Raw genomic sequence first — 22,893 nt, 5'->3', positions numbered from 1 at the left:
CTCTACTCGTCCCCGCCACGCAGTGTCACGATTTGAGACTGTGTTCCCCCAGCCTGGCTGGTCGGAAGCCCCTGGGACACGTGGGCAATCCCAAAACGCTCTCAGCCATGCACAGGGCAGGGGCACATAACCCATATTGTTCGAAGACCCCCAATTAATTCTGACGAATAGCCACCTCCTAGGAAAAATGGCTTTAAATTACACATGGGGTAACTTTCAAAACTGCGAGCTCCTGCCCTGCCTTCTGAATTTTAACTCCCAGGATCGAGGACTTGCTAGATCCATAATTCTACATGGACACCTCGAGCTCCAGCTACACGAACTGCATTTGTCACTTCCCTGAACCGGCCAGCCCTCCCACACTACGTCCTTCACTAGACTAGGAGCCGAGGGAAGTCAGGGACCATATTTTAACTCCTGACCCATGTCCCTGGGCACGATGACTGATGGCCAAGAAATGTCCCCTGAGCAGGGAGAAAGCCCCAGCCTCACACCGACACACGCCCTGCAGGGTAGAGTCTACAAAGAATATCCTAATTCAGGGGGACTGAGAGCCAGAGGAAGGGGGAGCGAGGAACGCGGCCCTCCAGCTTGCAAGGCTAAGGGAGCTGTAGGAAGAGCCCCCTGAACTTGCAGAAACGACCTCTGTGTCCTCAGAATCACCTGCAGGCTTGTTGGAACACAAACTGCCTGGCCCCAGCCCCAGAACTTCTGGTTCAGCAAATGTGGTGTGCGGCCCCCAAGCACCAGAGAGCAACCAGGTGACGCAGATCCATGGGCCCACTGTGAGAACCACTGCCCGGGAGACCCGGGGACAGAAGCGCAACAGCCTTGACAGGCTTACATGCCACTAAGATACGGCTGTTTTAGGTCAGCTAACCTGACACCCTCTGTTAACTGTCCCGGCCCCAGACTAAGAAAAGACCGTGGCATTCCTTTTTGAGAATAGAAAATGAAGCCAACAAAAATGTATCCACACTCCCACAATGCCGGAGAGGAGAGCAGGGAGCCTGGTACCAGGATAACCCCAGTGAACCGCCCCGCTCTAGGCCCACACCCGCCTTTGCAAAGTCACTGGCCCTCCTCCCAGCAAGAAAGAGTCTGCGTCCCCACCCCCTAAATCTGGGCAGACTTTGACACAGGCTCTGGCCAAAAGAACGTGGGGACTTCTAAACCTAGGCCCCAAAAGGGCTGAGGAGGCTGGAACTGAGCGCAGGGGAGGGACTCACTCAGCCCCGGCGATTCCACGGCTCAGGGGACCCTCAACCTCCCAGCCGCAGCCCCGCCACCAGCTCACGGAGCTCAACGCAGCCGCGTGACAGCGCCCAGCCAAGGCCAGCCCAGCCTCCCGGGCAGCCACCGACTGCACGAGAGGGAGCAAATTTGCTCTTGGAAACCTCCAGGTTTCAGTGGGCTGGTTATTGACCACCACCAACGGACACCACGGCTGACGCCCAAAAGGAGCCCGCTGCCAGGGCAGGGCCGGACCTCGGAGCTGCTAGGACCGTCCGCTGCTACACGCCCTTCCCTCTCGCCACTCTTGAAACAGGCCCGGCTGCTGCAGTCACCGTGTTCCCACCCCACCATGCTGGTTTGGTTGCTTGTTTTGGGGGGTGTCTTTTCAAGCCTCAGTTCCCTGAATGAAGAGAAGCCAGATCTGCGGAGCTGCAACCTGGTGGCCCCCCCGGGACTATCGCTGGCAGAAGCCGGCAGAGCACAGATTCTAAGGTCGATGCTGTGCCACCTGGGAAGGGAAAAAACAGGAGATCTGTATATCCTGTAGCTGTATCCGTATATCCTGTAGCTGTAAAGGACACGGATCCTCGGGGACAGCAGGCAGCCTGGGAGATTATTAGAGTAACAACTTCATCGCCTTACGTCCACACCCCAAAGCCACTGTGCCCCTTGCTCCCACCTAGAGGTGGCCTGAATCAAGCTGGCCTTTGGATTTCCTAGGGCGCTGTGCTCTTGCCAAGGCTAAACCTTAAGAGGCCCTGCCTGCAGCATCTGTCTCTGACGTCTTGGAATGCATCCACTGGCACAAAAGGGGGCCTGGGCTTGCCTGCTGGAGAGGTCACACGGAGAAGAACCAAGACACCAGACATAACCTGGGACCCAGGGCAGACAGCCAGCACTCCTCCTGCTGACCACAGGCATGTGAACGAGCCCAGGAAGGACCTGCAGGGAAACCCTAATCAACCCAGGAATCATGAGCCACATTCCATCATCAATGTTTCAGGCCATGATGCTCTGGGGAGAAGTTAGACAAGAACAGGCAACCAGTTTAACAGAAATCCCACATCACTGCCAGAGAAACGTGTCCATCGTGGGGGCGGCAGGGGCAGACAGACATTCTCTACTCTGGTGGAGTGTTTCATTTTAATCAACTGCCCGATTTCCCTCTGGCCTGATGGAGACCCAGCTGCTCACACAACTGCTTGGACCCTCTCCCCCAAAGCCCTCTCCTGCAGCCTGTACGGTGCAGCTGGCGGCCACAGCTTGCTATTGCGTGTGGTCGAGTGTGGCGTGTCAGTCCCCACTCTCTGCCACTGTGTCAGCAGCTGGAACCGGGCTGCAGACTGTCCCTGGCATGGAGGGAGACATATGCTAATACAGTGACAGCAGGGGACTAAATAAGCAGGGTCCCCTGCCCTTTGGCAAGTCATTATCAGGCCATGCAGCCCCACAGCCATGAGAGACTCAGTGCCAACCATGACCTTGTTCAGAAAGCAGCTTCAGCATTTGCCTGTCGGAATCTATGCCACGGGCAAAGCAGATCCCCTTGGTAGAACGGGGGCTGTTCTGACCACCATCCTGAGGCTTTTCTCTCCAGAATGGTTTATGCTGGGGAGTACCTTGGCTCCTCGGATTAAGTGTCTGACTCCTGATTAGGGCTCAGGTCATGATCTCAGGGTCATGAAATCAAGCTCTACGCTTAAAATTCTCTCTCTCACCCTCTGCCCCACCTCCTACCCCCACTCCCAGAAAGGAAGGAAGGAAGGAAGGTAGGTTGGTTAATGCTGAATGAACTAAGCTGGCCATCATCCCAGGTGAGAAAGGCTTGCTGGCGTCTCACCCCCGCATCCCACCTGCCAGACGGGCGGCAGGGTCCTGCTGCTGGAGCCCCAGCCAGATCCCAGGCAGGGGTCAGGACACGCAGCAGCTCAGCCTTCTCCGAAGCAGCGGGAAGGTCAGGACCCTCCCGCCAAAGTTCACCTCTCCTGGATCAACAAGGCGGGGCGGGGAGAGAGCCCCAGGTGGGGTACTGCCAGCACAAGAACATCCAGCTCCCACCCTACAGGTCCTGGACTTGACCCTCAGAAATACCACTCAGGCCCCCCAAGTCCAAATTCCCACCCGCACTGCTGGCCTGGAGAGCCTCATTCTGAGCCGGAGGAGGAAAAGGTTTCTCATGATGGAAGAGTTTGGACGGCGTTTATATATCTACTATGTAATAGGGCCCCATATGCTACTCAACATCTGCAAACTTCCGTTTCCTCCTTTGGGAGAAGGGTCATGGGGACAGAAACAAGAGTGTCTCCAGGAAAAGCACTAAGGAGTGGGCACCTAGCGCCTTCTCGTGGCGCCAGGTGACACACGGACCATGCGATGTCTGCCCCAAAGGCCCTCCAACACCGAGGGCTCGTCTCTAGTCACGGCTCTCCAGTTCTCGCAGAACCACCACGGGCTATGCCCAGAAAGTCTGGGAAAGGACATGTGGATTCCACTTCTGGGTGCCATCGTCCCACATTCATCACCCCTTCTCCCTAACACCACCAGGCTGCCTGTCTCATTAAACCTTGGCTACATTCTGGAACTTCCTACGCACTCACACATTATCCTGTTTACTGTTAATTACAAGGTCTAGGGAGACCGGAGCATTTGTTACACCTAATCATATTAAGGTCAAGATCCCTCAGAACTGACCAAAATAAATGGCAGATGCATTCCCTCAGGGGCGGGGCTCAGGCAAAAGTCTGGGCTCTGGAAAAGCTCCTGAGCCCCGACCCCACGAGCCTGGAAAACCTCCAGGGCTCAAGGACTGTGGGAGAGCTGAAAAGTCAGGGTGAATCCAGAATCAACACAAGCCTCTCACTGATTAAAATATGGAAGTTTCGGGGTGACCAGCTACCCTAGCGCCTGGGATCTCCTAGAAGCCCCGGCCACAGGAAATGGACATGTGCTCAGCAGAAGTAGTATCCCGTGCCACGCGGCACAGTGAGGACAGGCCCACCTGCACCGTTGGGATCTCTTTGGGAAGAAAATCCACATGCACAGTGACCCGCTCCCCTCCAAAGCTCAGAGAAAGGGCTAAGCTGCGCGCTCCCGGAGCTCGGGCTTCTGCTACAATTCAGCGTATTTCGTACCCTTGAGAGAATACATTAAAATAGTTCTAGGATGACAAGTATTTTATATTTTTAAACTTGAATAGCTATTACTGTTTTCTTTGGATCATTTCTGGCAATGAAAAATGCATTTGGCATTACTAATCAACTTTCAAAGCTCCTTGGCTTTAGCTGTCCGGCTCTGGCCACGCCATACTACCCCGCTCTGGGTTAAAGCCAAGCTTTGCTCTTTGTTTCTCTCTGAGAAGAGAAAGGAGCCAAGTTTGATATGTTCGAACACTTGCTACTTATCGCATTCCCGTCCCTACAACAGAGAGCACATGATGAGGAGGGGGAGTCGGCGGCAGGTGCGCCCCAACCCCACCTCGGAATCGGGCACGCACCCACTCACCAACCGCAGATCTGTCCTCCTAGAGAGGCCCTCGGCCTCAGAACCCCTTCCCCCCACCAGGCAGCACCGCAGGCAGCCACCACCCGTGCAGCGGACAGGCACCCAGCCGGGAGACTCATGTGCCAGCCGGGGCAGCCCCACCACCCGCATGCCTCCACCCTGGCTGCCCGCCGTCCCTTACCCTCATACCTGCCGGGCTCTCCCAGCCCGTGTCCCAGTGCCACCAGCCTTCTTGTCTGCCATTTCTATAGCGGCGGATTCCAACATCCTAATTCCTCTGCTATCCCAACCGCCCAACTGTGGCCATCATTCTTCTGGAATGTCTCCCCATGCAATCCCCCCCTGCCCCGCCTGACCTCACAGCAGCTGTGCCTCCAACTGACCCACTGTTAGACCTTCCTAAACCCTGCCGGTGGGCTCCCACTTAACCTTAAAGCCCATGGTTTTCCTTCACTCCTTCACCCGCGGGCAACGCATCATCTCTACTGAAGCCCCAGATGCCCCCTGTGAACCAGAATCCCGGGGCTCCTTTCCGACACCCCTACTGACTCTCCCATCACCCACCTTCTCAACACTGTCTATGAGCACCAGGGGTTTAGTGTACGGTTCCATTTATAGAACATTCCTGAAGTGACAGAGCTAAGAGTGACGGAGAACAGCTGTGGGGCTGCGGAGGAAGGGATGCTGGGTAAGAGGTGACAGGCAGACTTTTTGTGACACTAGAACAGTCCTGCATCCCAACTACACCCCCCAAAAACTACGGGCAAAAACTGGCCAGTCTGGCCTGAAGTAGGTCTGCAGCTAATTCACCAGCACCGTGCCAACATCGGTTTCCTGGTTTTTACAGCGTGAGAGGCTATCATTGGGGAATGCTAGGGGAAGGGCACACAGGAACTACACAGCGTTTTCTGCAACTTCTTGAAAGTCTTAAAGTACTTAAAATTATTAAAAATTCTTAAAAAAAAAAAAAGCCCAATCTCAACTGTGTGTCCCACACCCTCTTTCTTCTGTAACCAAAGAGATCAGCCTTATTTCAAGGCTCTTGGGGGGGGGGGGGATTCCCATTTACTGCTTAATGACACTCAACCCTGACCACTCCCTTGAGCAAAGGCAGTGGTTCCAGGAGCACACCCCCGCGGTGGGAGGAAACTGTATTAACATTTTTGCAGGCTGTTTTCCCGCTTGAGATTGTGATCACCGAAGAAAGCATCTTACCATCTCGCCAACCTAACCAGCAAAGAGGTGAGCAGCAAGACAGCATCCAGAGTTCCCTCAAAAGGAAAGAACGGGGAGAATCTCAAGCAGACGCCCCTTTCCAAGAAGGAAAGCCGAAGACATATTCAAACAATAGAAAACAAAAACCCAGCCCACATCCAGAGCATTACAGGGAAGAGAGACCAGGAAAGCGGAGGCCGAAGAACAGAACCGGTGTCAGCTGCTCGCTGACATGCACAATCTCTCATTTAGGGCAGCAGCTACCTAAGATCTGGAGAGATGAGACCCAAAATAAACTATCAGACAGTTACTCAAAACTGTCCCTCTTGATGCTTAAATTACCCGCCAAAAACTATGGCATCTAGGGGGCCCGAGCACTTCAGATCTCTGCTCTGCCAAATTCATAGCAAGTTACTGAAACCCCCATATCTGTCTCCACATCTGTAAAATGGGCAAACAGTACATTTTCAGGATGCTCAAGAGATAAAGGAACATAAGAAAAACTGCTTCTGTTGTAGTTCTTCGTCGTTAACACTAAGCTGCCCTTTCCGACAGCGCTTGGTCATGACTCCGTGGTTTCTTAAAAGCCTTTCCCTTGAACTGCAGACAGAAGTAAAACCCCAAATCACCTAACTCACAAACCAATGCACATGCCACTGCGCTACCCTAAAATCAACTAAAACAATGAGGCCTTTCCTCCTTCAGGAAAGGGATGAGGGAGATTCTAGGAGGCTTGACGGAGCATCACCAGAAAGCGGGAAGGAAACATCTGCAAAACTCCTAAGTTGCAGAGGACAGCCCCGTGGAGGTCATGTGTGGTGGTCGTCAACGAACCACCGACCAAGAGGGTTGGGCCGCCAAGTAGCGTTCTAGCACGAGGCTTCCAGAGAGACTGCTGAGCCCCAGACAGCCCCTCCTCCAAGTAAAAAGCTCTGAGGTCTAAGAAATGATGCTAAGAATTATAAAAAGCAAGAACTTTCTGAAGACCTTCCGCTCCCGGTAAGTGCTGACTACTCCATCCCCTAAAACGGACACAGAAGGCAGCCTCGGCCGTGCAGGAAGTCTCAGAGAGACTCAAGGTTAGATGAGCACAAGCAATGGAAAGGGAGAATTATGGCCAAGGAGGAAAGATGCAAAGGCACTGCCTGGTGGGTGTGGACACAGCACACTCAAGCAGTTTATCAAGAAGCCCATGTGGTTCCCAAACACAAACACAATCTTAGAGGTGCCTGGGTGGCTCAGTCAGTTGAGCGTCCGATCTTTGTTTCGGCTCAGGTCACGATCTCAAGGTAGTGGGATCGAGCCCCACAACAGGCTCTGTGCTCGGCAGGGAGTCTGCTTGAGATTCTCTCCATCCTCCCCTGCCCCACTTGTGCTCACTCTCTTTCTCTAAAATCATAAATTTTAAAAAACAACAACAACAAAAACAATAACAGAAAAACAAAAAAAGTTTTAGTTTGTGAAAAAGACATCCTACTAAAACTTCCTGAGCAGAAACCTGAACCTCAGTTTGTCTTGCAAAACAAGCTGAAGACTGGAACACACACGGCAGCTACATCCTCACACCTGCAGAGAAGCCAGAGACCCCCAACTCCTGGCCTTCCCCATTTCACGAGGTAGGGGAAAGCTACAGTTGGAGGCGGTCAAACTCTTTGGTCTCAGATGTGCCCTAAGGCAGAATGAAGCCCTAAGAAAATGACAGATGCCCACTCGGAAGGATGGACCCCCTCCAGCTGGCAGCGGTCATGCTGATGTGTTGAAGGACACAGGGTATGTGACACACCCCGAACTCAAACCCACAGCCATCTACTTCCAAAGCCTGAGCATGTCACATTCAGGTAAGCGACCGACTCTTGATTTCAGCAGGGTTGTGAGTTCAAGCCCCGCATTGGGCTCCACACTGGGCTTCGAGCTTACTTAAAAAAAAAAAGAGAGAGAGAGAGTAGGGCACCTGGGTGGCTCAGCCAGTTAAGCATCTGCTCTGGGCTCAGGTCATGATCCCAGGGTCCTGGATCCAGGATACCATGGGAGCCTGCTTCTCCCTCTGCCTACCACTCCCCCTGCTTGTGCCCACATGCTCCCCCTACCTCTCTGTGTCAAATAAATAAATAAAATAAATAAATCTTTTTTTAAAATAAATAAATAAAGTTTGAGCATGTCCCTCCTTGCCTCCCAAGCTCTGACAGCAAAATACAAGAACACAAAAGCATCAAAAGACCCGGATTGTCCCCCTGTGGCAACACTGTCCTGTGACTTTGAGCAAGTCCTTAATTTCTCGGTGAAACAGAACAATGATGCTCCCAGTATTTATTTACCTTATACATGTGTCAGAGGATCCAATTAGCCTCAGAGAAAGAGAAAAAGTGAGGCACTGGCACTGACTTGTTATCTTTGCTAGAGCGGGCGGGCACTCAGCAAGCACCTCGGAGAACAGGTGAGGTCATCTTTAAAACAGCACTTAGTTTTGGAAACATTTTTAGAAATCACTGAAACACTGGCCAAAACAGTTACTGAAAACACACCATTTATAACAATGCAACGTGGTCCCAAATAGGGATTTTTTTTTTTTAAGATTTTATTTATTTATTTGACAGAGAGAGAGAGAGATCACAAATAGGCAGAGAGGCAGGCAGAGAGAGAGAGAGAGAAGGAAGCAGACTCCCCACTGAGCAGAGAGCCCGACGTGGGGCTTGATCCCAGGACCCTGAGATCATGACCTGAGCCAAAGGCAGAGGCTTTAACCCACTGAGCCACCCAGGCGCCCCCAAAGACACATTTAAAGACTATCGTAATTTTAAAGTATGGCTTAATACTCTTGTTTTAAAAAAAAGATTGATCTATTTACTTATTTTAGAGAGAGAGGAAGGAGGGGCAGAGAGAGAGGGTGAGAAAGAATCCTGTGCAGCCTCCGACTGATCATGGAACCCAACACAGAGCTCCATCCCAGGACCCTGAGATCATATATGACCTGAGCTGAAATCAAAAGTCAGCGCTGCTTAAGCCTCTGAGCCACCCAGGCTCCCCACATTCCTGTTTTTTTAGTATAAATTATTCTTCTCATAAATAAGATATCTTAGAGCTAATTACTGGCAAATAAAATGCCCTGAACACCCATCTCATCAGATTAATGTAATCGTTACATTTCAAGAGGCACTCTGCACTGAAAGATGGGATTTGTCTAATCAAGTCCATGAACCCGTAAAAGCTTTTCCCCATCCTAACAAGTTGAAAGTTCATTCTTGATTGGGATCTCTCCCATGCCTACCCATCTTTAAAAAAAAAAAAAAAGCTGAACTTTTGATGAAACACATATAAGATTACATACATACAAAGACACTCTAGTATCTATAACCTCCCCCAAAAAAAGACCCCAAAAAACTCAGATGCCTTTCCATGAGTATTTTCCCAGAAATCCTTGCCATGTCTGGCCCCCTAGAGTTCTGGGAATGGACACAGTGAAGAAACTTCGTGGTACACCCCTCGCCTCCACCCTTGCCTGGAAAGCCTCCGGCACACTTCTGGGAAGGGGTGTCCTGCTTTCAGGGAACTGAATCGTCACAATCAGCACATCTCCCCTGGTCAGATCACTGGGGTTCCCCCCACCCCGCAGCCAACCGTAGACACATTTTGACCTAAACACAACAGGGGAACCCTGGCCTCTTCACTCTGACTCAGTCGGAAGTCTAAGGTCGGGGCTTTGGCCTTTACACCAAATGCTGATTCAGGACACGAGGGCTCCTCTTCAGGACACAGGACAGGTGTGCAGGACAGTGTCCTACTTGGTCAGCCTGCACCCTCAACAGCACAAACGGCACTCATGAGTTGTGGCTTGAAGAACTAACCACCCGATGGCGTGCACCATCCCCAAGATGGCGTTGGCCTCCTTTGGCACCGAGCGAGAGCCACAGCGACCAGAGCCCGGGGCCAGGACAGCCTGCGGGGGAGGGAGCAACAAAGACCAACGGCTCTACCGGCTGCTGCCCCACCGCGGAGTGGTTCTCAACCAGGGCTGCACACCACAATCACCCTGGACCATGAAATCCAAAGCTCTGGGGAGGGGACCCCCCAGCATCAGTGTTATTTCGAGTCCCCAGAAGGTTCCACCAGGCAAGCAAGGTTAAGAACCAGCGGTCAGGCGCAGGAGACTGCTCCACAGTAACGCCTTGAGAACTTTTCTCCCGCTCACCTGCTTTTCTCCGCTTGGGAAGGAATCACATCAGCGAAGTGGGACGTCATTCGGGCTGGGGTATCTCCCCAAGGCTCAGCCTTTCAATCTTCTCTACCTCCTTCCCCTGCGACCTCCACTAACCTGCCTCCTGGTAATTCGCTGACCTTGCAAGCTTGCTCTCTGCCTCCAGCCCCAAAGGGTGTTTTGTGTATTAAGTTGGTTAATTCAAAGTCTCCAAAATAAAAACTTTTATTTACCATAAAACACCTTTAAATAGCAAATGGTGTCTATTAGCTCAAAGAACGGACAGTTTTCCAATCCTCAAAAGAAAGAGAAGCCTCATTCCTCACTAACCGATGGAAGATCAATTTGTAATGCGAGGCCGAAGTCCCGGGTCTGTAGAAATCTGCTCTCTCCTCGTTGCAGTAAATCCACGGGGCAGCACAGGGGACGCCCCGGGCCTGGCTCCTGAGCACAGCACCTCCTGCCCTCAGCGGCAGCCCCGGCTTCCCCACCTGAGCTCTCTGAAGCCCTTCCAACGTGCCCACCCCACAATCTGGCTTGGCCAACGCATTTCCCCCATACTGTACACTTCGGCTCAACCCCACAACAGCCCCATAATCTAGAAGAAACTCAGTAAATACTCTACAGTATTTGGCAAGAAGAAAAATTTTTTTTGAGAAAAAGGGATGTGAAACCCTATGAATATGGATGTCTAGACCTACAGACGCACACCGGCAGGAGCTTTAGGGGATCCTCATACCAGGATCTACTATCTTTAACGGGATGTGTTCGGTAGAAACTGCTTAAGTTTTAAACTCACAAATGCAAGTTTTTTAGAAAAATATTATAATTAAGAGAATAAAATGACTTCCCCCCCCCCCAGTTGAATTCACTGTTTTGGCCTCAGTCTCTAATAACACACACAAACGCACATACACACACCCGCGCACACCACCTTACAGGAAACCAGCGTCTGCAGCTCTGTGCCATCAGAGCTCCGGCGAGAGAAGGGGCGACAGCGGGGACCCGAGGGCCAGGGAGGGAGAGGGCCCGGGCTGGAAGGACCGTCCCTTGGCTGCAAGCTCTCTCAGCACACACCGAGCCAACGGCTCTAAGGCTCTGCCTGCCTGCTGGGTGCCAAAGCCTCACCCGCCCTCCCAGGGAGGACACCCGGGCCTGGGGCTCCGACTTGCCCAAGGTCACGAACAGTGCAAGTCACAGCAGGACTGAGCTTCTGGGCCCCAGAGGCCCCACGAAGTCCAGCCCTCTGAGCCCCTGCAGGGGTTGCCGGGCACCCTTTCCTTCCTTGGAAGGCTCGCCGCTGACACAGGAAGGCCTGGGGGGTCTCCGGGATGATGAGCAGCCCCAGACACGCAGGCAAAGACGGAAACCAGGCCAGTTCTATCGGGCAAGCAGGTGATGAAAAACACAGAATGCATCCCAAAGAGATGACAGAGCTCCCAGAGAAATGAACGCTGCCACCTCCCTTATTAACCTCCCCCCACCAAAGATACATGCATGCCCTGGAAGAGCTTCAGACTGTACCCTACAATAAGCACTGACAAACAACAGGCACCCCCACTTCCAGAGCCCCCGCACTCAAAGGCTCTGTGCAGGGCGGTCTTCCTAACTGGGCCTTTCCAGACCTCACAGCCACAGCAGGAGAAAGCGAACATGACCCTTGTGAGGCAGCTGAGGGCACCTGGGTACTGTAGGTAAGTCAGGGGCACGCGGGCCCCTGCAGCCAGTCAGGGGGCTCAGCCCCACTGTCTATGCATCAAGGGTCAGCCTCTGTGTGGGGAAGTGCGCTCCGCAGGACGGCTGGGGAGAGGAACCCAGCAGGCAAGGTGTGCCCTCGGGTGATCACAACGGAACGCCACCATCAGCAGAAGGAGCACAATCGGATGCCCCCCTGCCCCCCCGTTCCCTGCAGGTGAACTCGCCTTCCCGTATTTGACAAAAGCTTACAGTAGCAAGTATCAGGAAGCTCCGGTTCAGACTATTCCAAAAGGCAGACCAAACAATTTAGGTGTATTTATATTTCAATCAATGGTCACATTTCCTTTACCTGAAAATCCTCAGCTTTTAGAGGCATTAAGGAGAAAACAGATGAAATAAAACTGCCAAGGCAATGAGCAAGGCTGATTCGGCCCAAGCAGGAAACCTGCCTCCCGCCCACCAGGGAACCGAGGGGATCACAGAGCGCTCCTCTCTCCCGGGGTGGGGGGTGGCGCGTCTCACACTGCTCAGAAGTCTTGCCGCCACGACCGGCCAGGAAGACAAGCACCAGGTCGGCTGTCCTGGGCGATGCTCGGGAGGGCTGAGGCCTGCGTGGCCTGTGCTTGAGCAAGGGCAGAAAACCTCTCCAGGAGCAGACAGCCAACACCTCGGCTGCGTCCGCCAGTCTCCGTGGCTCATTCCTCTTCTCTTTCTTTGAACAACTCTTTATGAATGGAAAAACCGTCTTAGCTCATGAGCTGACAAAGTGGGCCCAGGGCAGCTGGAGTCTGGCCATCCCCAGGCCATACCACCAAGAGAGTAGACTCTGTCCCCCGCCTGCATGCTGGTAAGGCTGCCTGATCCCACCAAAGGGACCCAGGACCAGTGCCCAGGGCAGGACAGGAGCCGTCTGGGACCTCAGAAGTCACGGCCAGGCATCCCTGGGCAGAAGCGAGCAACAGACCCCGCCACGCCCCTTCTCCGGCCCTCGTTTCCCAACCCAACGCACCTGTCCATCATCTCACCAGCCCTCGGACGAAGACACTCCCCCGGGGGAGAAGATGGAGGCCGGCAAAGTCTGTTACTTCCCCGGGGACACAGTGCCAGAAGGCACAGCGTTTAGCTCTAAAGCCGAAGTCCTATTACCCTACACTGTGACCCCTAAAAACCCGCCTCACATGGACCAGGCTACCTGTTAAGCACATTTATTTTTACAGTTGGTGCCAGTGATGGAAAGCTTTCTGGGCCCCGGCCCCAGGGCAGGGTTCCGGTCAGAACAATGCTCCCGGGTATGACTCTTTAGAAGGGGGAAGATCTACTTACCTTCCTGCGCTCTCGAATAGCAAACACAACCAGGTTCAAGCAGGCGTGAGATGTCTCCAGCCCAGGCCAGCTCTCCCTCTGGTCCAGGGCACGCTCTGCCTTGAACGGTGCCATCAGTTCGTATCGCTCCCCCCACCCAGCTATACAGAAGGGACGCAAGTAAGGCGACCCAAAGTTAAACAGGAAGCAAGAAGGAGCAAGACTATTTCTAGTCCTCTTCTGGGTCCATTTCCACTGCCTCTCAACCGAACACACCCTGCAGCTGGACTGCCTGGATCGGATTCTGGCTCTGACAAGGGACAGGGGATGAGATCCTGAGTGGCTGGGGACCTCTGTTCCCTCTTCCGCCCATGAGGACAACATAAAGCCCCTGCACTGAGGGCGGTGGGAGGTCGGATGAGTTCATCGGTGCCAAGGGCCCTGGCACGGGCCGTGCGAGTTACCGGCATTGTCCCTCCACTCCACAGCTCAAGGTTCAGCTCAAGTTCAGTGCCAGCAGACCCTCCCCTGCAGATCTGACCTCCTTCACAGCAGACACTGACTTTCTGTCACTCTCATCAATGTCACTGACCCACAGGGCCTTTGCAAATTCTCATCACTTCCAGAACCTCCATACTGAGGACCACACCAGACTTCAGGTTATAATTAAACTAAACATCGTTGGGCTTGAAAGCCAAGTGTTCGGCCCAGGTGGTATTTCACATCCCTTGTCCCTTTATCCCCACATTAAGTTGACCTTCGGCTCCAGAGGACACCTGTTAGCTCGCCTTACTTTCTGCCCCTCTCAGGACCCTTCCGCTCCTCTTCCTGCCCCGTGTCTTACACACACACACACACACACACACACACACTCACACAAGACAGACACACTCCCTGTCCCGGGATCACGAGCGGCTCAAGGAGGGGCCCGCCTGCCACCCAAGCCCCCAAGCTCCTCTCAGTCCCTCCCCCACAGCTGTGCGGGGAAACCTCCGGAAAACCTCAGGAAAGGTACCGAAGGCTGTCATGACTTCCAGAAACTACCAGAAGGAAAATCAAGTGAGGAGACGCAGGAGCCCAGGGCTGGCGAGGACTGAGAGGAAGGTTTTAGTAACTGAAAAGGACACACATGGTTATAATCCACAGACCCTGACAGCCACCAAACAGAACGGAAAGGACAAGTTGTTTACATGCACTCGGCCCGCAGACCCCTGGGCACGCTGTCCTCAACTTCTGTCCCGTTCACTCCAATCACGATGCTCGGCGGCACGCACCTCTTCGACGGTGGGTCACGATGGCGCCAAGCCTGAAATGGCTGTGGGTGGGTAAGGAATGAAACCACTGCTTTTGCTGTTAGGTTGTTTTTCTCTGTTTTGCCATATTGATGGAACAGTATCCATGTTATAATGGAAGCAATGGTAAATCTATTTAATCTATTAAAAATATGTTGCCCCTTCCTACGGTAAACTGCTAGTGGGATGTAAAACGGCGTGGCTACTTCATGAAGCAGTTTGGCAGTTTCTGAAAAAATCAAACAGCAGACCACCGTATGACCCAGCAGTTCCACTCCCATGAGAACTGGAACCCCGAGGGCTCACACAAAGACACACACAGTGGTATTATTCACGGTACCCAAACACTGGGGACAACTTAGATGTCCGTCAACTGGTGGATAGACAGACGAAATGAGGCACATCCCTACAATGGGACAGTATTCAGCAGCAAAAGGGACCAAGCTACTCACACAGGCCACATCACAAACCTCAAAACCATGCTACGTCAAAGGAGACGGTCACAAGACCCACAGACTGGATGAATTCATTTATATGAAGTGTCCAGAAGAGGCCAAGTGATGGAGACAGAGGGGACTGAAGCTGGGGGGACAGAGGCCGACTGTCCGTGAGCATGAGGAGTCCCACTGGGGGATGAACACGTTCTGAACCGACTGACAGTGAGGGCTGCACCACTCAGTCAAGTCCCTAAAAATCACTGAATTATACACCCCGGGGAGTACATTTTGCAGTATGGAAAGGAAACCACAGAAGCGTTTCAAAGAAAAAATATCCCACATTGCACTCCTATATTCGTCTGCGTCCCCGCAAACGACCGTGAGCCCTACAAGGACAGACTCCACTCACTCCATCTTACCTCATCCTTTCGCGGAACACCCGGCTGAGGTGTCCACGGAGTGGTTTTTTCCAAAAACAAGAAAGTTTTGTGTTTTTCCATAGCTTCCTGATTCACCGAAATTTCACATCCCTGACGACGACTCTTCCAACCCACCTGCCCCCAAACACAAAGGCCAAGCCAGGCCACAGAGCATAAGTGTCCATGAAGCGTCAGGCCACTCACAAGCGACCCCAACACCTCTGGAGGTATCCTGAGCCCCTACTCAGGAAGCACAGCATGGGTGTCTGCTCAGGGCGGGAAAAGAAAAGGTGGTTTTCTTCTGTTTTCCTTGTGGCATTACTATGAAAACTCCTGGGATTGTGAGTAGAGAAGAGCATGCTTTAGCATCAGATTCAGAAAAGGTGAAGGTTCAAGGAAATTACATTCTAATCTAAAATAAATTCTCAACTTCTTTCAGGGAAGATTTATTTTTGACTTAGAAGCAACCAATTTAATAAATACAGAAGATACTGTCCCAGGAGGATTAAAGACAGCAAGCAAAGCGGTAAGATAAGCTTTGGACTCGCCTGTGCTCTACGCCATTTTCTCCGTCATGAACAGAACCTGAGAAGATGCTGTTTCGACAGACCATAGTTATTAAGGAGGAACTCGTTAAGCTTGCTTTGAAATGTAAGGTCTTTCTTTTCTCAGCCAGTACTGTGGCAAAAATAATGCAGGAGTACAAACTGCTTACCATATTCCACACTACCTAGAATTCATTCGTGTCCTGCCTTCCCTCGTTTAAGTGACACCAGCATCTGCTGTTAAACAGAGAAATAAAATACACTTCCTCATGGTGTAAGTGCGAAGTGTAGTGGTTAAGGGTGTGGGCTTTTGAGACAAACTGGTTCAAGTCTTGCCTCTACCACATATTTGTTTAATGATCTTGAGCAATTCACCTCACCTTTGTGTTGTGGTTGCCCTGGCTTTTGAAGAGGTAAAGATTAAATCATTTAATTTCCTCCAATCCTCACAGGCTACTTACCCCACCTTGAAAATGAAGGTGTTCACGAAACTGCATTATTTTCGGGACGCGGTCATCAACTCGCAGATTTCGTAATTTCTGGCCCCACATTCCATCACGCCCAGTACAGACCGGTGGGTCAGCTGTTTTCAAATATTATAAATGGGGATTTAAGTGAGCAACCTTCTGGAAGGTGTGCAAACCGAAATAAATACTGCTGAGTAAGGCCCATTCCAGCCAACTCCCTCCTGGCTACCAGGTAAGGGCAGCGAGTCTAAGGAAAACAACACACCAGCCTTTGCACAGTCAAAAAAAACAACCTCTACCAGTAAGCAGGATCGTTCCAGGATTGCTCCCTGCCCTGCGTTTTACTGATGGTAACTAAAATTAAGCCGACCTCACAGATCCTAGGTCAGTTCCACAACAGCACAGTCATCCCTTACACCCACTTAGACCCCAGAAACGGCATACAAGACAATTCACCTACTTCAGATTAAGGAACGGACATGTTAAACCTCACACTGCTGAGACGAATACATACTCCGTTTCCAGGGTCCTCGCTTCTCCTGCACCTCTGTGTAGCAAATCCTCTCAGAGGAGGGGAAACACTTGTATGTTAGGGAAAGCCACATCACCAAAAATGCCAGCAAGGGTAAAAAAGAGAAGGAAGATGGGCCCTGGGCCCTGGGCCCTGGTCCCCGATGAATTAAGAAGAAACAGCCAGGCATGCTACCCCTCCCAAAGATTACCGCTTCTGTGAAATCCTTCCCTACTCAAGGATACTACAGAGCTGCTCATTCCCAAAAAAGAGAACTAAACACTTGAAGGGCAAATCAAATGCATAAGGCAGCAGAGTTGCCCGCCCCCTGCCCCGGCCCAGGGGCTGGAGTGCTGCGTGAAGTGTGCCTATATTTAAGGGAAGCTCGCACAACTGTTCCAGTATAGTAACCCAACTCCGATTCAGAGGTCAGATTTTTGAAACCTCAACCCTCCGGAAGCAGGAAGCCTTCCGCCTCCAAGCGCAGAAAGAGAGGTCACGGTCATGAACCCTGAGCCCTGAATTCGTGTCCCCTGCTCTGCACAGAAGGGGACCTCAGTCCCTCTCAGAACATTCTGGCCCATGATCAACCCACACTCTAAGGGAGGTTGCTAACCCACAGCAGATGAGAAGCAGCAGCCCAGCGAGGGTGGGCGAGGCCCCGGAGCGGCTTGGGCGCCAGCAGAAAGCAGGACAGTGCAGAGAGCCGCCGGCTCTCCACTCCTCAGCGAGCGCCCAAGGACACCACTGACTGACCGACTGACGCACCTCCCCAGTGTGACAGGAAATGCCAGCCATCCCTCGTAGGGTGAAGTCTGAAAATACCAAATACCGTGCTGAGGTCATCAAGAGGATGCCCAAACAAGGACCTGCTTCGGACACCAAAGGATTCGAGATCCTGCACCAATGTAAGTTTCTCCTTAAAATTATCTTCTTTCCAGTACTCAGTTCTCCGAAGGGAGTCGGGGAGGTGACCTCTGGGAGGTTCCCTCCTTCAGGAAGCTGTCCTGCTCCTGTCCCACACGAGGTGGCATGTGCGGCCTGGGAGGACCCGGGCTCGCAGGGCTCCTGCCGCGCCAGCTACTGTCCTCCCACCAGCGAGAGGGGATGTCATCCAGAGTAAATGTCATCCAGACCCTCAGCAGGAGGAAGCTTCAAGGAAACAGGGCGCCTTTAAAGGGCTGCACCCAGCAGGGAACCATCCCCTACCGGGCACCGGGAGACTCAGTCTCCAGCGCGGCTGACTGGTCCAGATAAGCTCCCGCACAACACAAAAGCTTCCTTTTCCTCCAAGTCCTCCTCGGTGCTCTGCTCAAGGAGAACAGCACGTGAGGCAGACTGGCCAAGGGTGACTATTTGGGCACTAACTCCCCATCCATCACGCGGACGATCGTGCCGACAGAGACCGCAAGGAGACTCGCCAAGGAAGAAGGCAAATGAGCAGCATGTTTACGCCTCTCTCCTCTGACCCACACTGGAGGTGATGAAAGGAGAAGAAAAGTCCATCTACAAGGAAACTGAGGAACAGCCGTAGCCCTGAAGACTGCCCGAATCAGTGACGCCTGAGCCCAGCCCCTGCTCGCTGGGCCCCAGCAAGAAGGGGCTTCTCTGAAAATGAGATGCTCTAGGAAGGGCAGGGGCTCAGGCTGTGGGCAGGACTCTGAGGTGGCAGAGCCCTCCTCATGTCCCCAACCAGGGAGAGGAGCCCACCGCGGGGGGCGGCAAGTCACCCCAAGGAAGAGCAAGCGGAGGCAGGAGGGAGCTCATCCCTGGCCTGGCGGACCTGATGGGCAAGTGGTCCAGGGGAGCGCCCGCATCCCTGCACCAGCCCTGGTCCCGGGCAGACGGCAGGGACCCGACAGAACCCGCCCCTCGGAGTGCTCCTAAGCCGGGAGGACCCGTACAGAAATGCGACTCAGCAGAGCGGGCGGAACAAGCAATACAACAAGCAAAGGGCTGAAGGAAAATGACACGTCATCCTACAGAGGACTTCGCAAGGGGCAGGGGAAAGGTTTCAAATACTTCTCTTGACTCAGAGAAGCTAGCGGGGTGGCGTCGAAGGCTGCATCACTGCATCGCACACCTGGAACCAGCCTGACAAGCAGGAGAACTGACTGGAATTTTAAATTAATTAAAAAAAAAAAAAACCTAAATAAAATAGGACACTCCCATGTGTCCCCCCCCAAAAAAAGTAGCCACCGCAGTTGAAGATAATAAAAGCCATGCAAATAAACATCACGTTAAAAGCAGAAAACTCAGGAAAACTGCAACAAAAAGGACAGGGAGAACAAACACCATCTAAAAATGAAGGACTAGTGCTCGCTTCGGCAGCACATATACTAAAAATGAAGGACTAAAAAGATGTGAGTGATCACAAAGGACGAGCTCTGGAAGCAACAAGGACCCCGCGTGTGTGTGCGTGTGTGCGTGTGCGCGCACCAACAGTGCCTAAAACTGAAATTCAGGAAATAAAACTCCCGCTTCTAGCGCATCCCAAGGAAATAGCCAGATAAGGATGCAGATTCGTATAGTCATTGGCATTTTCCTTTTCTCCTTTTTTTAAGTTGCAACTACCGAAGCAGATACCCATGTAGGATTAGTTTCAGGAACTGCTCTGTGGCCGTTCAATGAAATACCAAGCAGCCGCTCCGTATGATGATGAATCATCGACACGGAGAAGTGGTCCGGCGTTTTACAGGAAAAAGCACATTATGGGATGGTACATTTAGAAGATTCCATTTTTGCTGTGTGTGGAGGGGACAGATGCGTAACATACATTCACCGAAAACTTCAGAAGGATTTTACACTAAAATAATAACAAGTGGTTATTTATGGGTTTTTTAATCGTTTTTTTCTGCATTTTCTCAATTGTTACCAATGAGCTTAATTTACAAATTTATACTAAGAAAAAGCAGAGCTGTAACACTTCCATTTTTTTTTAAGGATTTTATTTATTTATTTGACAGAAAGAGATCACAAATAGGCAAAGAGGCAAGCGGGGTGGGGGGGGCGGGCAGGGGAGGGGGTAGGGGAAGCAGGCTCCCCGCAGAGCAGAGAGCCCGATGTGGGACTCCATCCCAGGACCCTGAGACCACGACCTGAGCCAAAGGCAGAGGCTTTAACCCACTGAGCCCCCCAGGCGCCCCAACGCTTCCATTTTTAACAAACACATATAAACATGACATACACTGAAAGACTCTTTTTTGAGAACATTTTTTTTTTTTTAAAGGCCAAACTGACTTCAGGAAGATCTTAAGTTTATGGTCCCAAATTCTTGGCTCAAACCATTCTGGCTACAAAAGGTCAGTTTTCAGACATCTCTAATCCATTACCCTAAATCAATCTGGACAATGATCAAGAAGCTAAAAGCAGCAAACGTGCTTCTATAATAGATTAAACATCCTGAACTGTATTATACCAAACACTATAACTATTGCATTTCTATTAAACAATTCTCTCCAGAAGAAGAACCAATAAACAAAACCAAAATACTAAAATAAATAAATCATCTGGAAAAAAAACTTAATTTCTCCTGTATTTGCATTTATTTTTAAGCCTGTTTAAATTTTTTTCCAAAGCTAAAAAGGAAACATGGAAGTTTAAAGAAATTGGAAAAATCACAGGAATTTCTTAAGATACGGATGTGATTCAATACTCTTAAAATCTTTGTCATCCTAGGTTTCACCAAAGAATGAAAGAAATCGCTTCAATGTGCAAAATCATTCAGTTTAAAGGACAGCGTGTTTCATTACATGTGGACCCACACTTTCAGCCAGAGAACAAGGTCTGGCAAAGTAACGCTGGTAGGGGGGCCGGGCGATGAGTACAATGCCGCTTTCTAAAGGACACCTGATAGAGGGCAGGCCCGCACGGGGCCCTGCTCACCCCATCCCACAACGCCAGGTTCTCCTACCAGATACGCCCCAGATCCCAGAGGGCCATACACAAAAAGACCCTCTGCCGTCAAAGGCCTACTGACCTTCTTCTCACTACACGTTAAACACCGGAGTAACTCATTTTACAAAGGACTTGCTGTTATTTTTGGTTTTGCTTTCTTTTAATGACGAATATCATAAGATCTGTCCAAAAGCCTGAACATGGAGGAGGCTGCTGCAAGGGGACCAATTTTGCCAAGAATGTGGCGAACAGAGACCTTCTTCCACTCTCCGGCCAGCTCCAGCGCTCCCAGGGACCAGGTGCTCAGCAGGTCGGTGTCCACCTGCCGTCCTCCTGGGCCTCCTCCCACGCACCCCACCACAGGCAGCCGCTCCTGCTCCTAACTATCGCCCACAACAGCTCTTCCTACCTCCAATCCCAGCGATGCAGATGGCACAGCCTCTATCACAGGACGTCAGACTCCTATCTCCCGCTTCCAAAAAGGGGTCGACAGAGAATCAAACAGCCGCTCAAAAAGAGCGAAGAAGATGGGTTTTCTCAACTGAAAAGGGACAGAACGCACAACTCTGCACGTTGCCACAGGAACGCTTTTAGAGTCATTCCCACCTTGATCTCGGAGGCCCTCTAACGCTTCTGCTCCCCTTCATTCCAGACTTAGTTAAGGCATGATTTTTTAATGTTGAAAATACGTAGGGGCAACTCGGTGGCTCAGTCAGTTCAGCGTGTGCGCTCCGCTCAGATCATGGTCCCGGGGTCCTGGGATCGAGCCCAGTGTTGGGCTCCCTGTTCATCGGGGAGTCTGCTTCTCCCTCTCCCTCTGCCCCTAACCCGGCTTGTGCTCTCTCTCACTCTCTCTCAAATAAATAAATGACAGCTTTACAAAAAAGAAAGAAAGAAAGATAGATGATATTGAAAAGATCTTTTTTTTTTTAAGTGAACAGAGAGGGACACCAGGGTGTCTTCGTCATTAGGCATCCACTTTTGGCTCGGGTCAGGATCCCAGGATCCTGGGATCAAGTCCCACATCGGGCTTACCGCTCAGTGGGGAGCCCGCTTCTCCCTCTCCCACTGCCCCTACTTGTGTTCCCTCTCTCGCTGTGTCTCTCCCTGTCAAATAAATAAAGAAAATCTTTTAAAATTAATTAAATTAAAGTGAACAGAGAGCAGGCTGTGCTGTTTTCCCAGTATTTGTACTGACTCCTCTTCACGGACTCCTGCACAAGTAGGCCCCCGGGGAGGGGAAGGGGCGATCTTTCATTGCAAATCACTGTTTCCTCTGCAAGGCCCCCATACGTATTCAGCTCTCAACCCAGAAACCTTGGCCTTATTACCAACCGTGCAAACTGAACAAATGCACAACATGTACAAGTCACCTTCTCTATACCTCAGTACCACAGCCTCAATCCCGTATCCAATCAAATACCCCAATAAACCCATCCCAGACGGGGTTTATTCCCCATACCGAACAGTGGGCTGCAAAGCGCTCAGAGGAGGTGGGGCCCGTTGTGGGGCTGGACACCAATTTCTCCCTGGAGAACCGGACAGAAACGCCTCACGCTGCAGTCCAGGAGGCAAATGCACTGGAGAACCACAGCGTAAGGATGGTGCCCACGGCCAGAGGCGGGTGGGTTCAAACCCTTGTCCGTTTCTCACTCATTCCGTGCCTCTGCCGGCCCAAGTGTTCATCAAAGAGGAGACAGAGGCGTACATGCTGCAGTTTCCTGAGAATAATATACTGGAAGTTTTCAAGCTGGCATATGACAAACGTCCTCGTGTTCCCATCAGTCTGACCCGAAGCCTTAGGTGCCTCTTTCCTCTGAGTCACCAATGCGCCGCGGCGGGAACGCGGACGACAAACGACAGGCACCCGGTCCACTGCAGCCAAAGGCCGGATATGGGAGGAGGCCTCCGGGAGCGTCCCGGCGCTGACCCGGCCCCAGGGGTCCCCAGGGGTCGGCCTCAGATCACACAGCAGCCCTGGGCACGCGCCACGACGCCCCCTCCGGCCACCGCTTTCCCTCTGAAAACCGAAGGAACGACTTCATCTACTTGGTCACCTATTCCGTCCACCGTCCGGCCTCCCACAGGCGTCCGGAGCGCTCGGCGAAGCCCCCGCCCCCCGGGGGTCGCGCAGGGGGTCGCGCAGGGGGTCGCGCAGGGGGTCGCGCAGGGGGTCGCGGG

General features: G+C 52.0%; 1 protein-coding gene across 2 annotated transcripts in view; it reads right to left on the bottom strand.

Moving 5' to 3' along the window:
* STK24 (serine/threonine kinase 24) overlaps positions 1-22,893 on the bottom strand; it is a 112,054-nt gene that overhangs the window by 66,975 nt on the left and 22,186 nt on the right. The window contains exon 1 of one of the 2 annotated variants that reach the window (XM_059144405.1): positions 16,299-16,349. The exons of the other annotated variant lie outside the window; for it this stretch is intronic. Within the exon in view, the coding sequence (XP_059000388.1) occupies positions 16,299-16,334 (36 nt within the window). The 5' untranslated portion in view covers positions 16,335-16,349. Of the gene's footprint in view, positions 1-16,298; positions 16,350-22,893 lie in introns of those variants that run through there. 2 annotated transcript variants of the gene reach the window in all.

Source organism: Mustela lutreola, chromosome 13, assembly GCF_030435805.1.
Source record: "Mustela lutreola isolate mMusLut2 chromosome 13, mMusLut2.pri, whole genome shotgun sequence".
Taxonomy (NCBI): Eukaryota; Metazoa; Chordata; class Mammalia; order Carnivora; family Mustelidae; genus Mustela; species Mustela lutreola.
The sequence above is the reverse complement of the archived record's forward strand: the minus strand, read 5'-3'. Positions and strand labels throughout refer to the sequence as shown.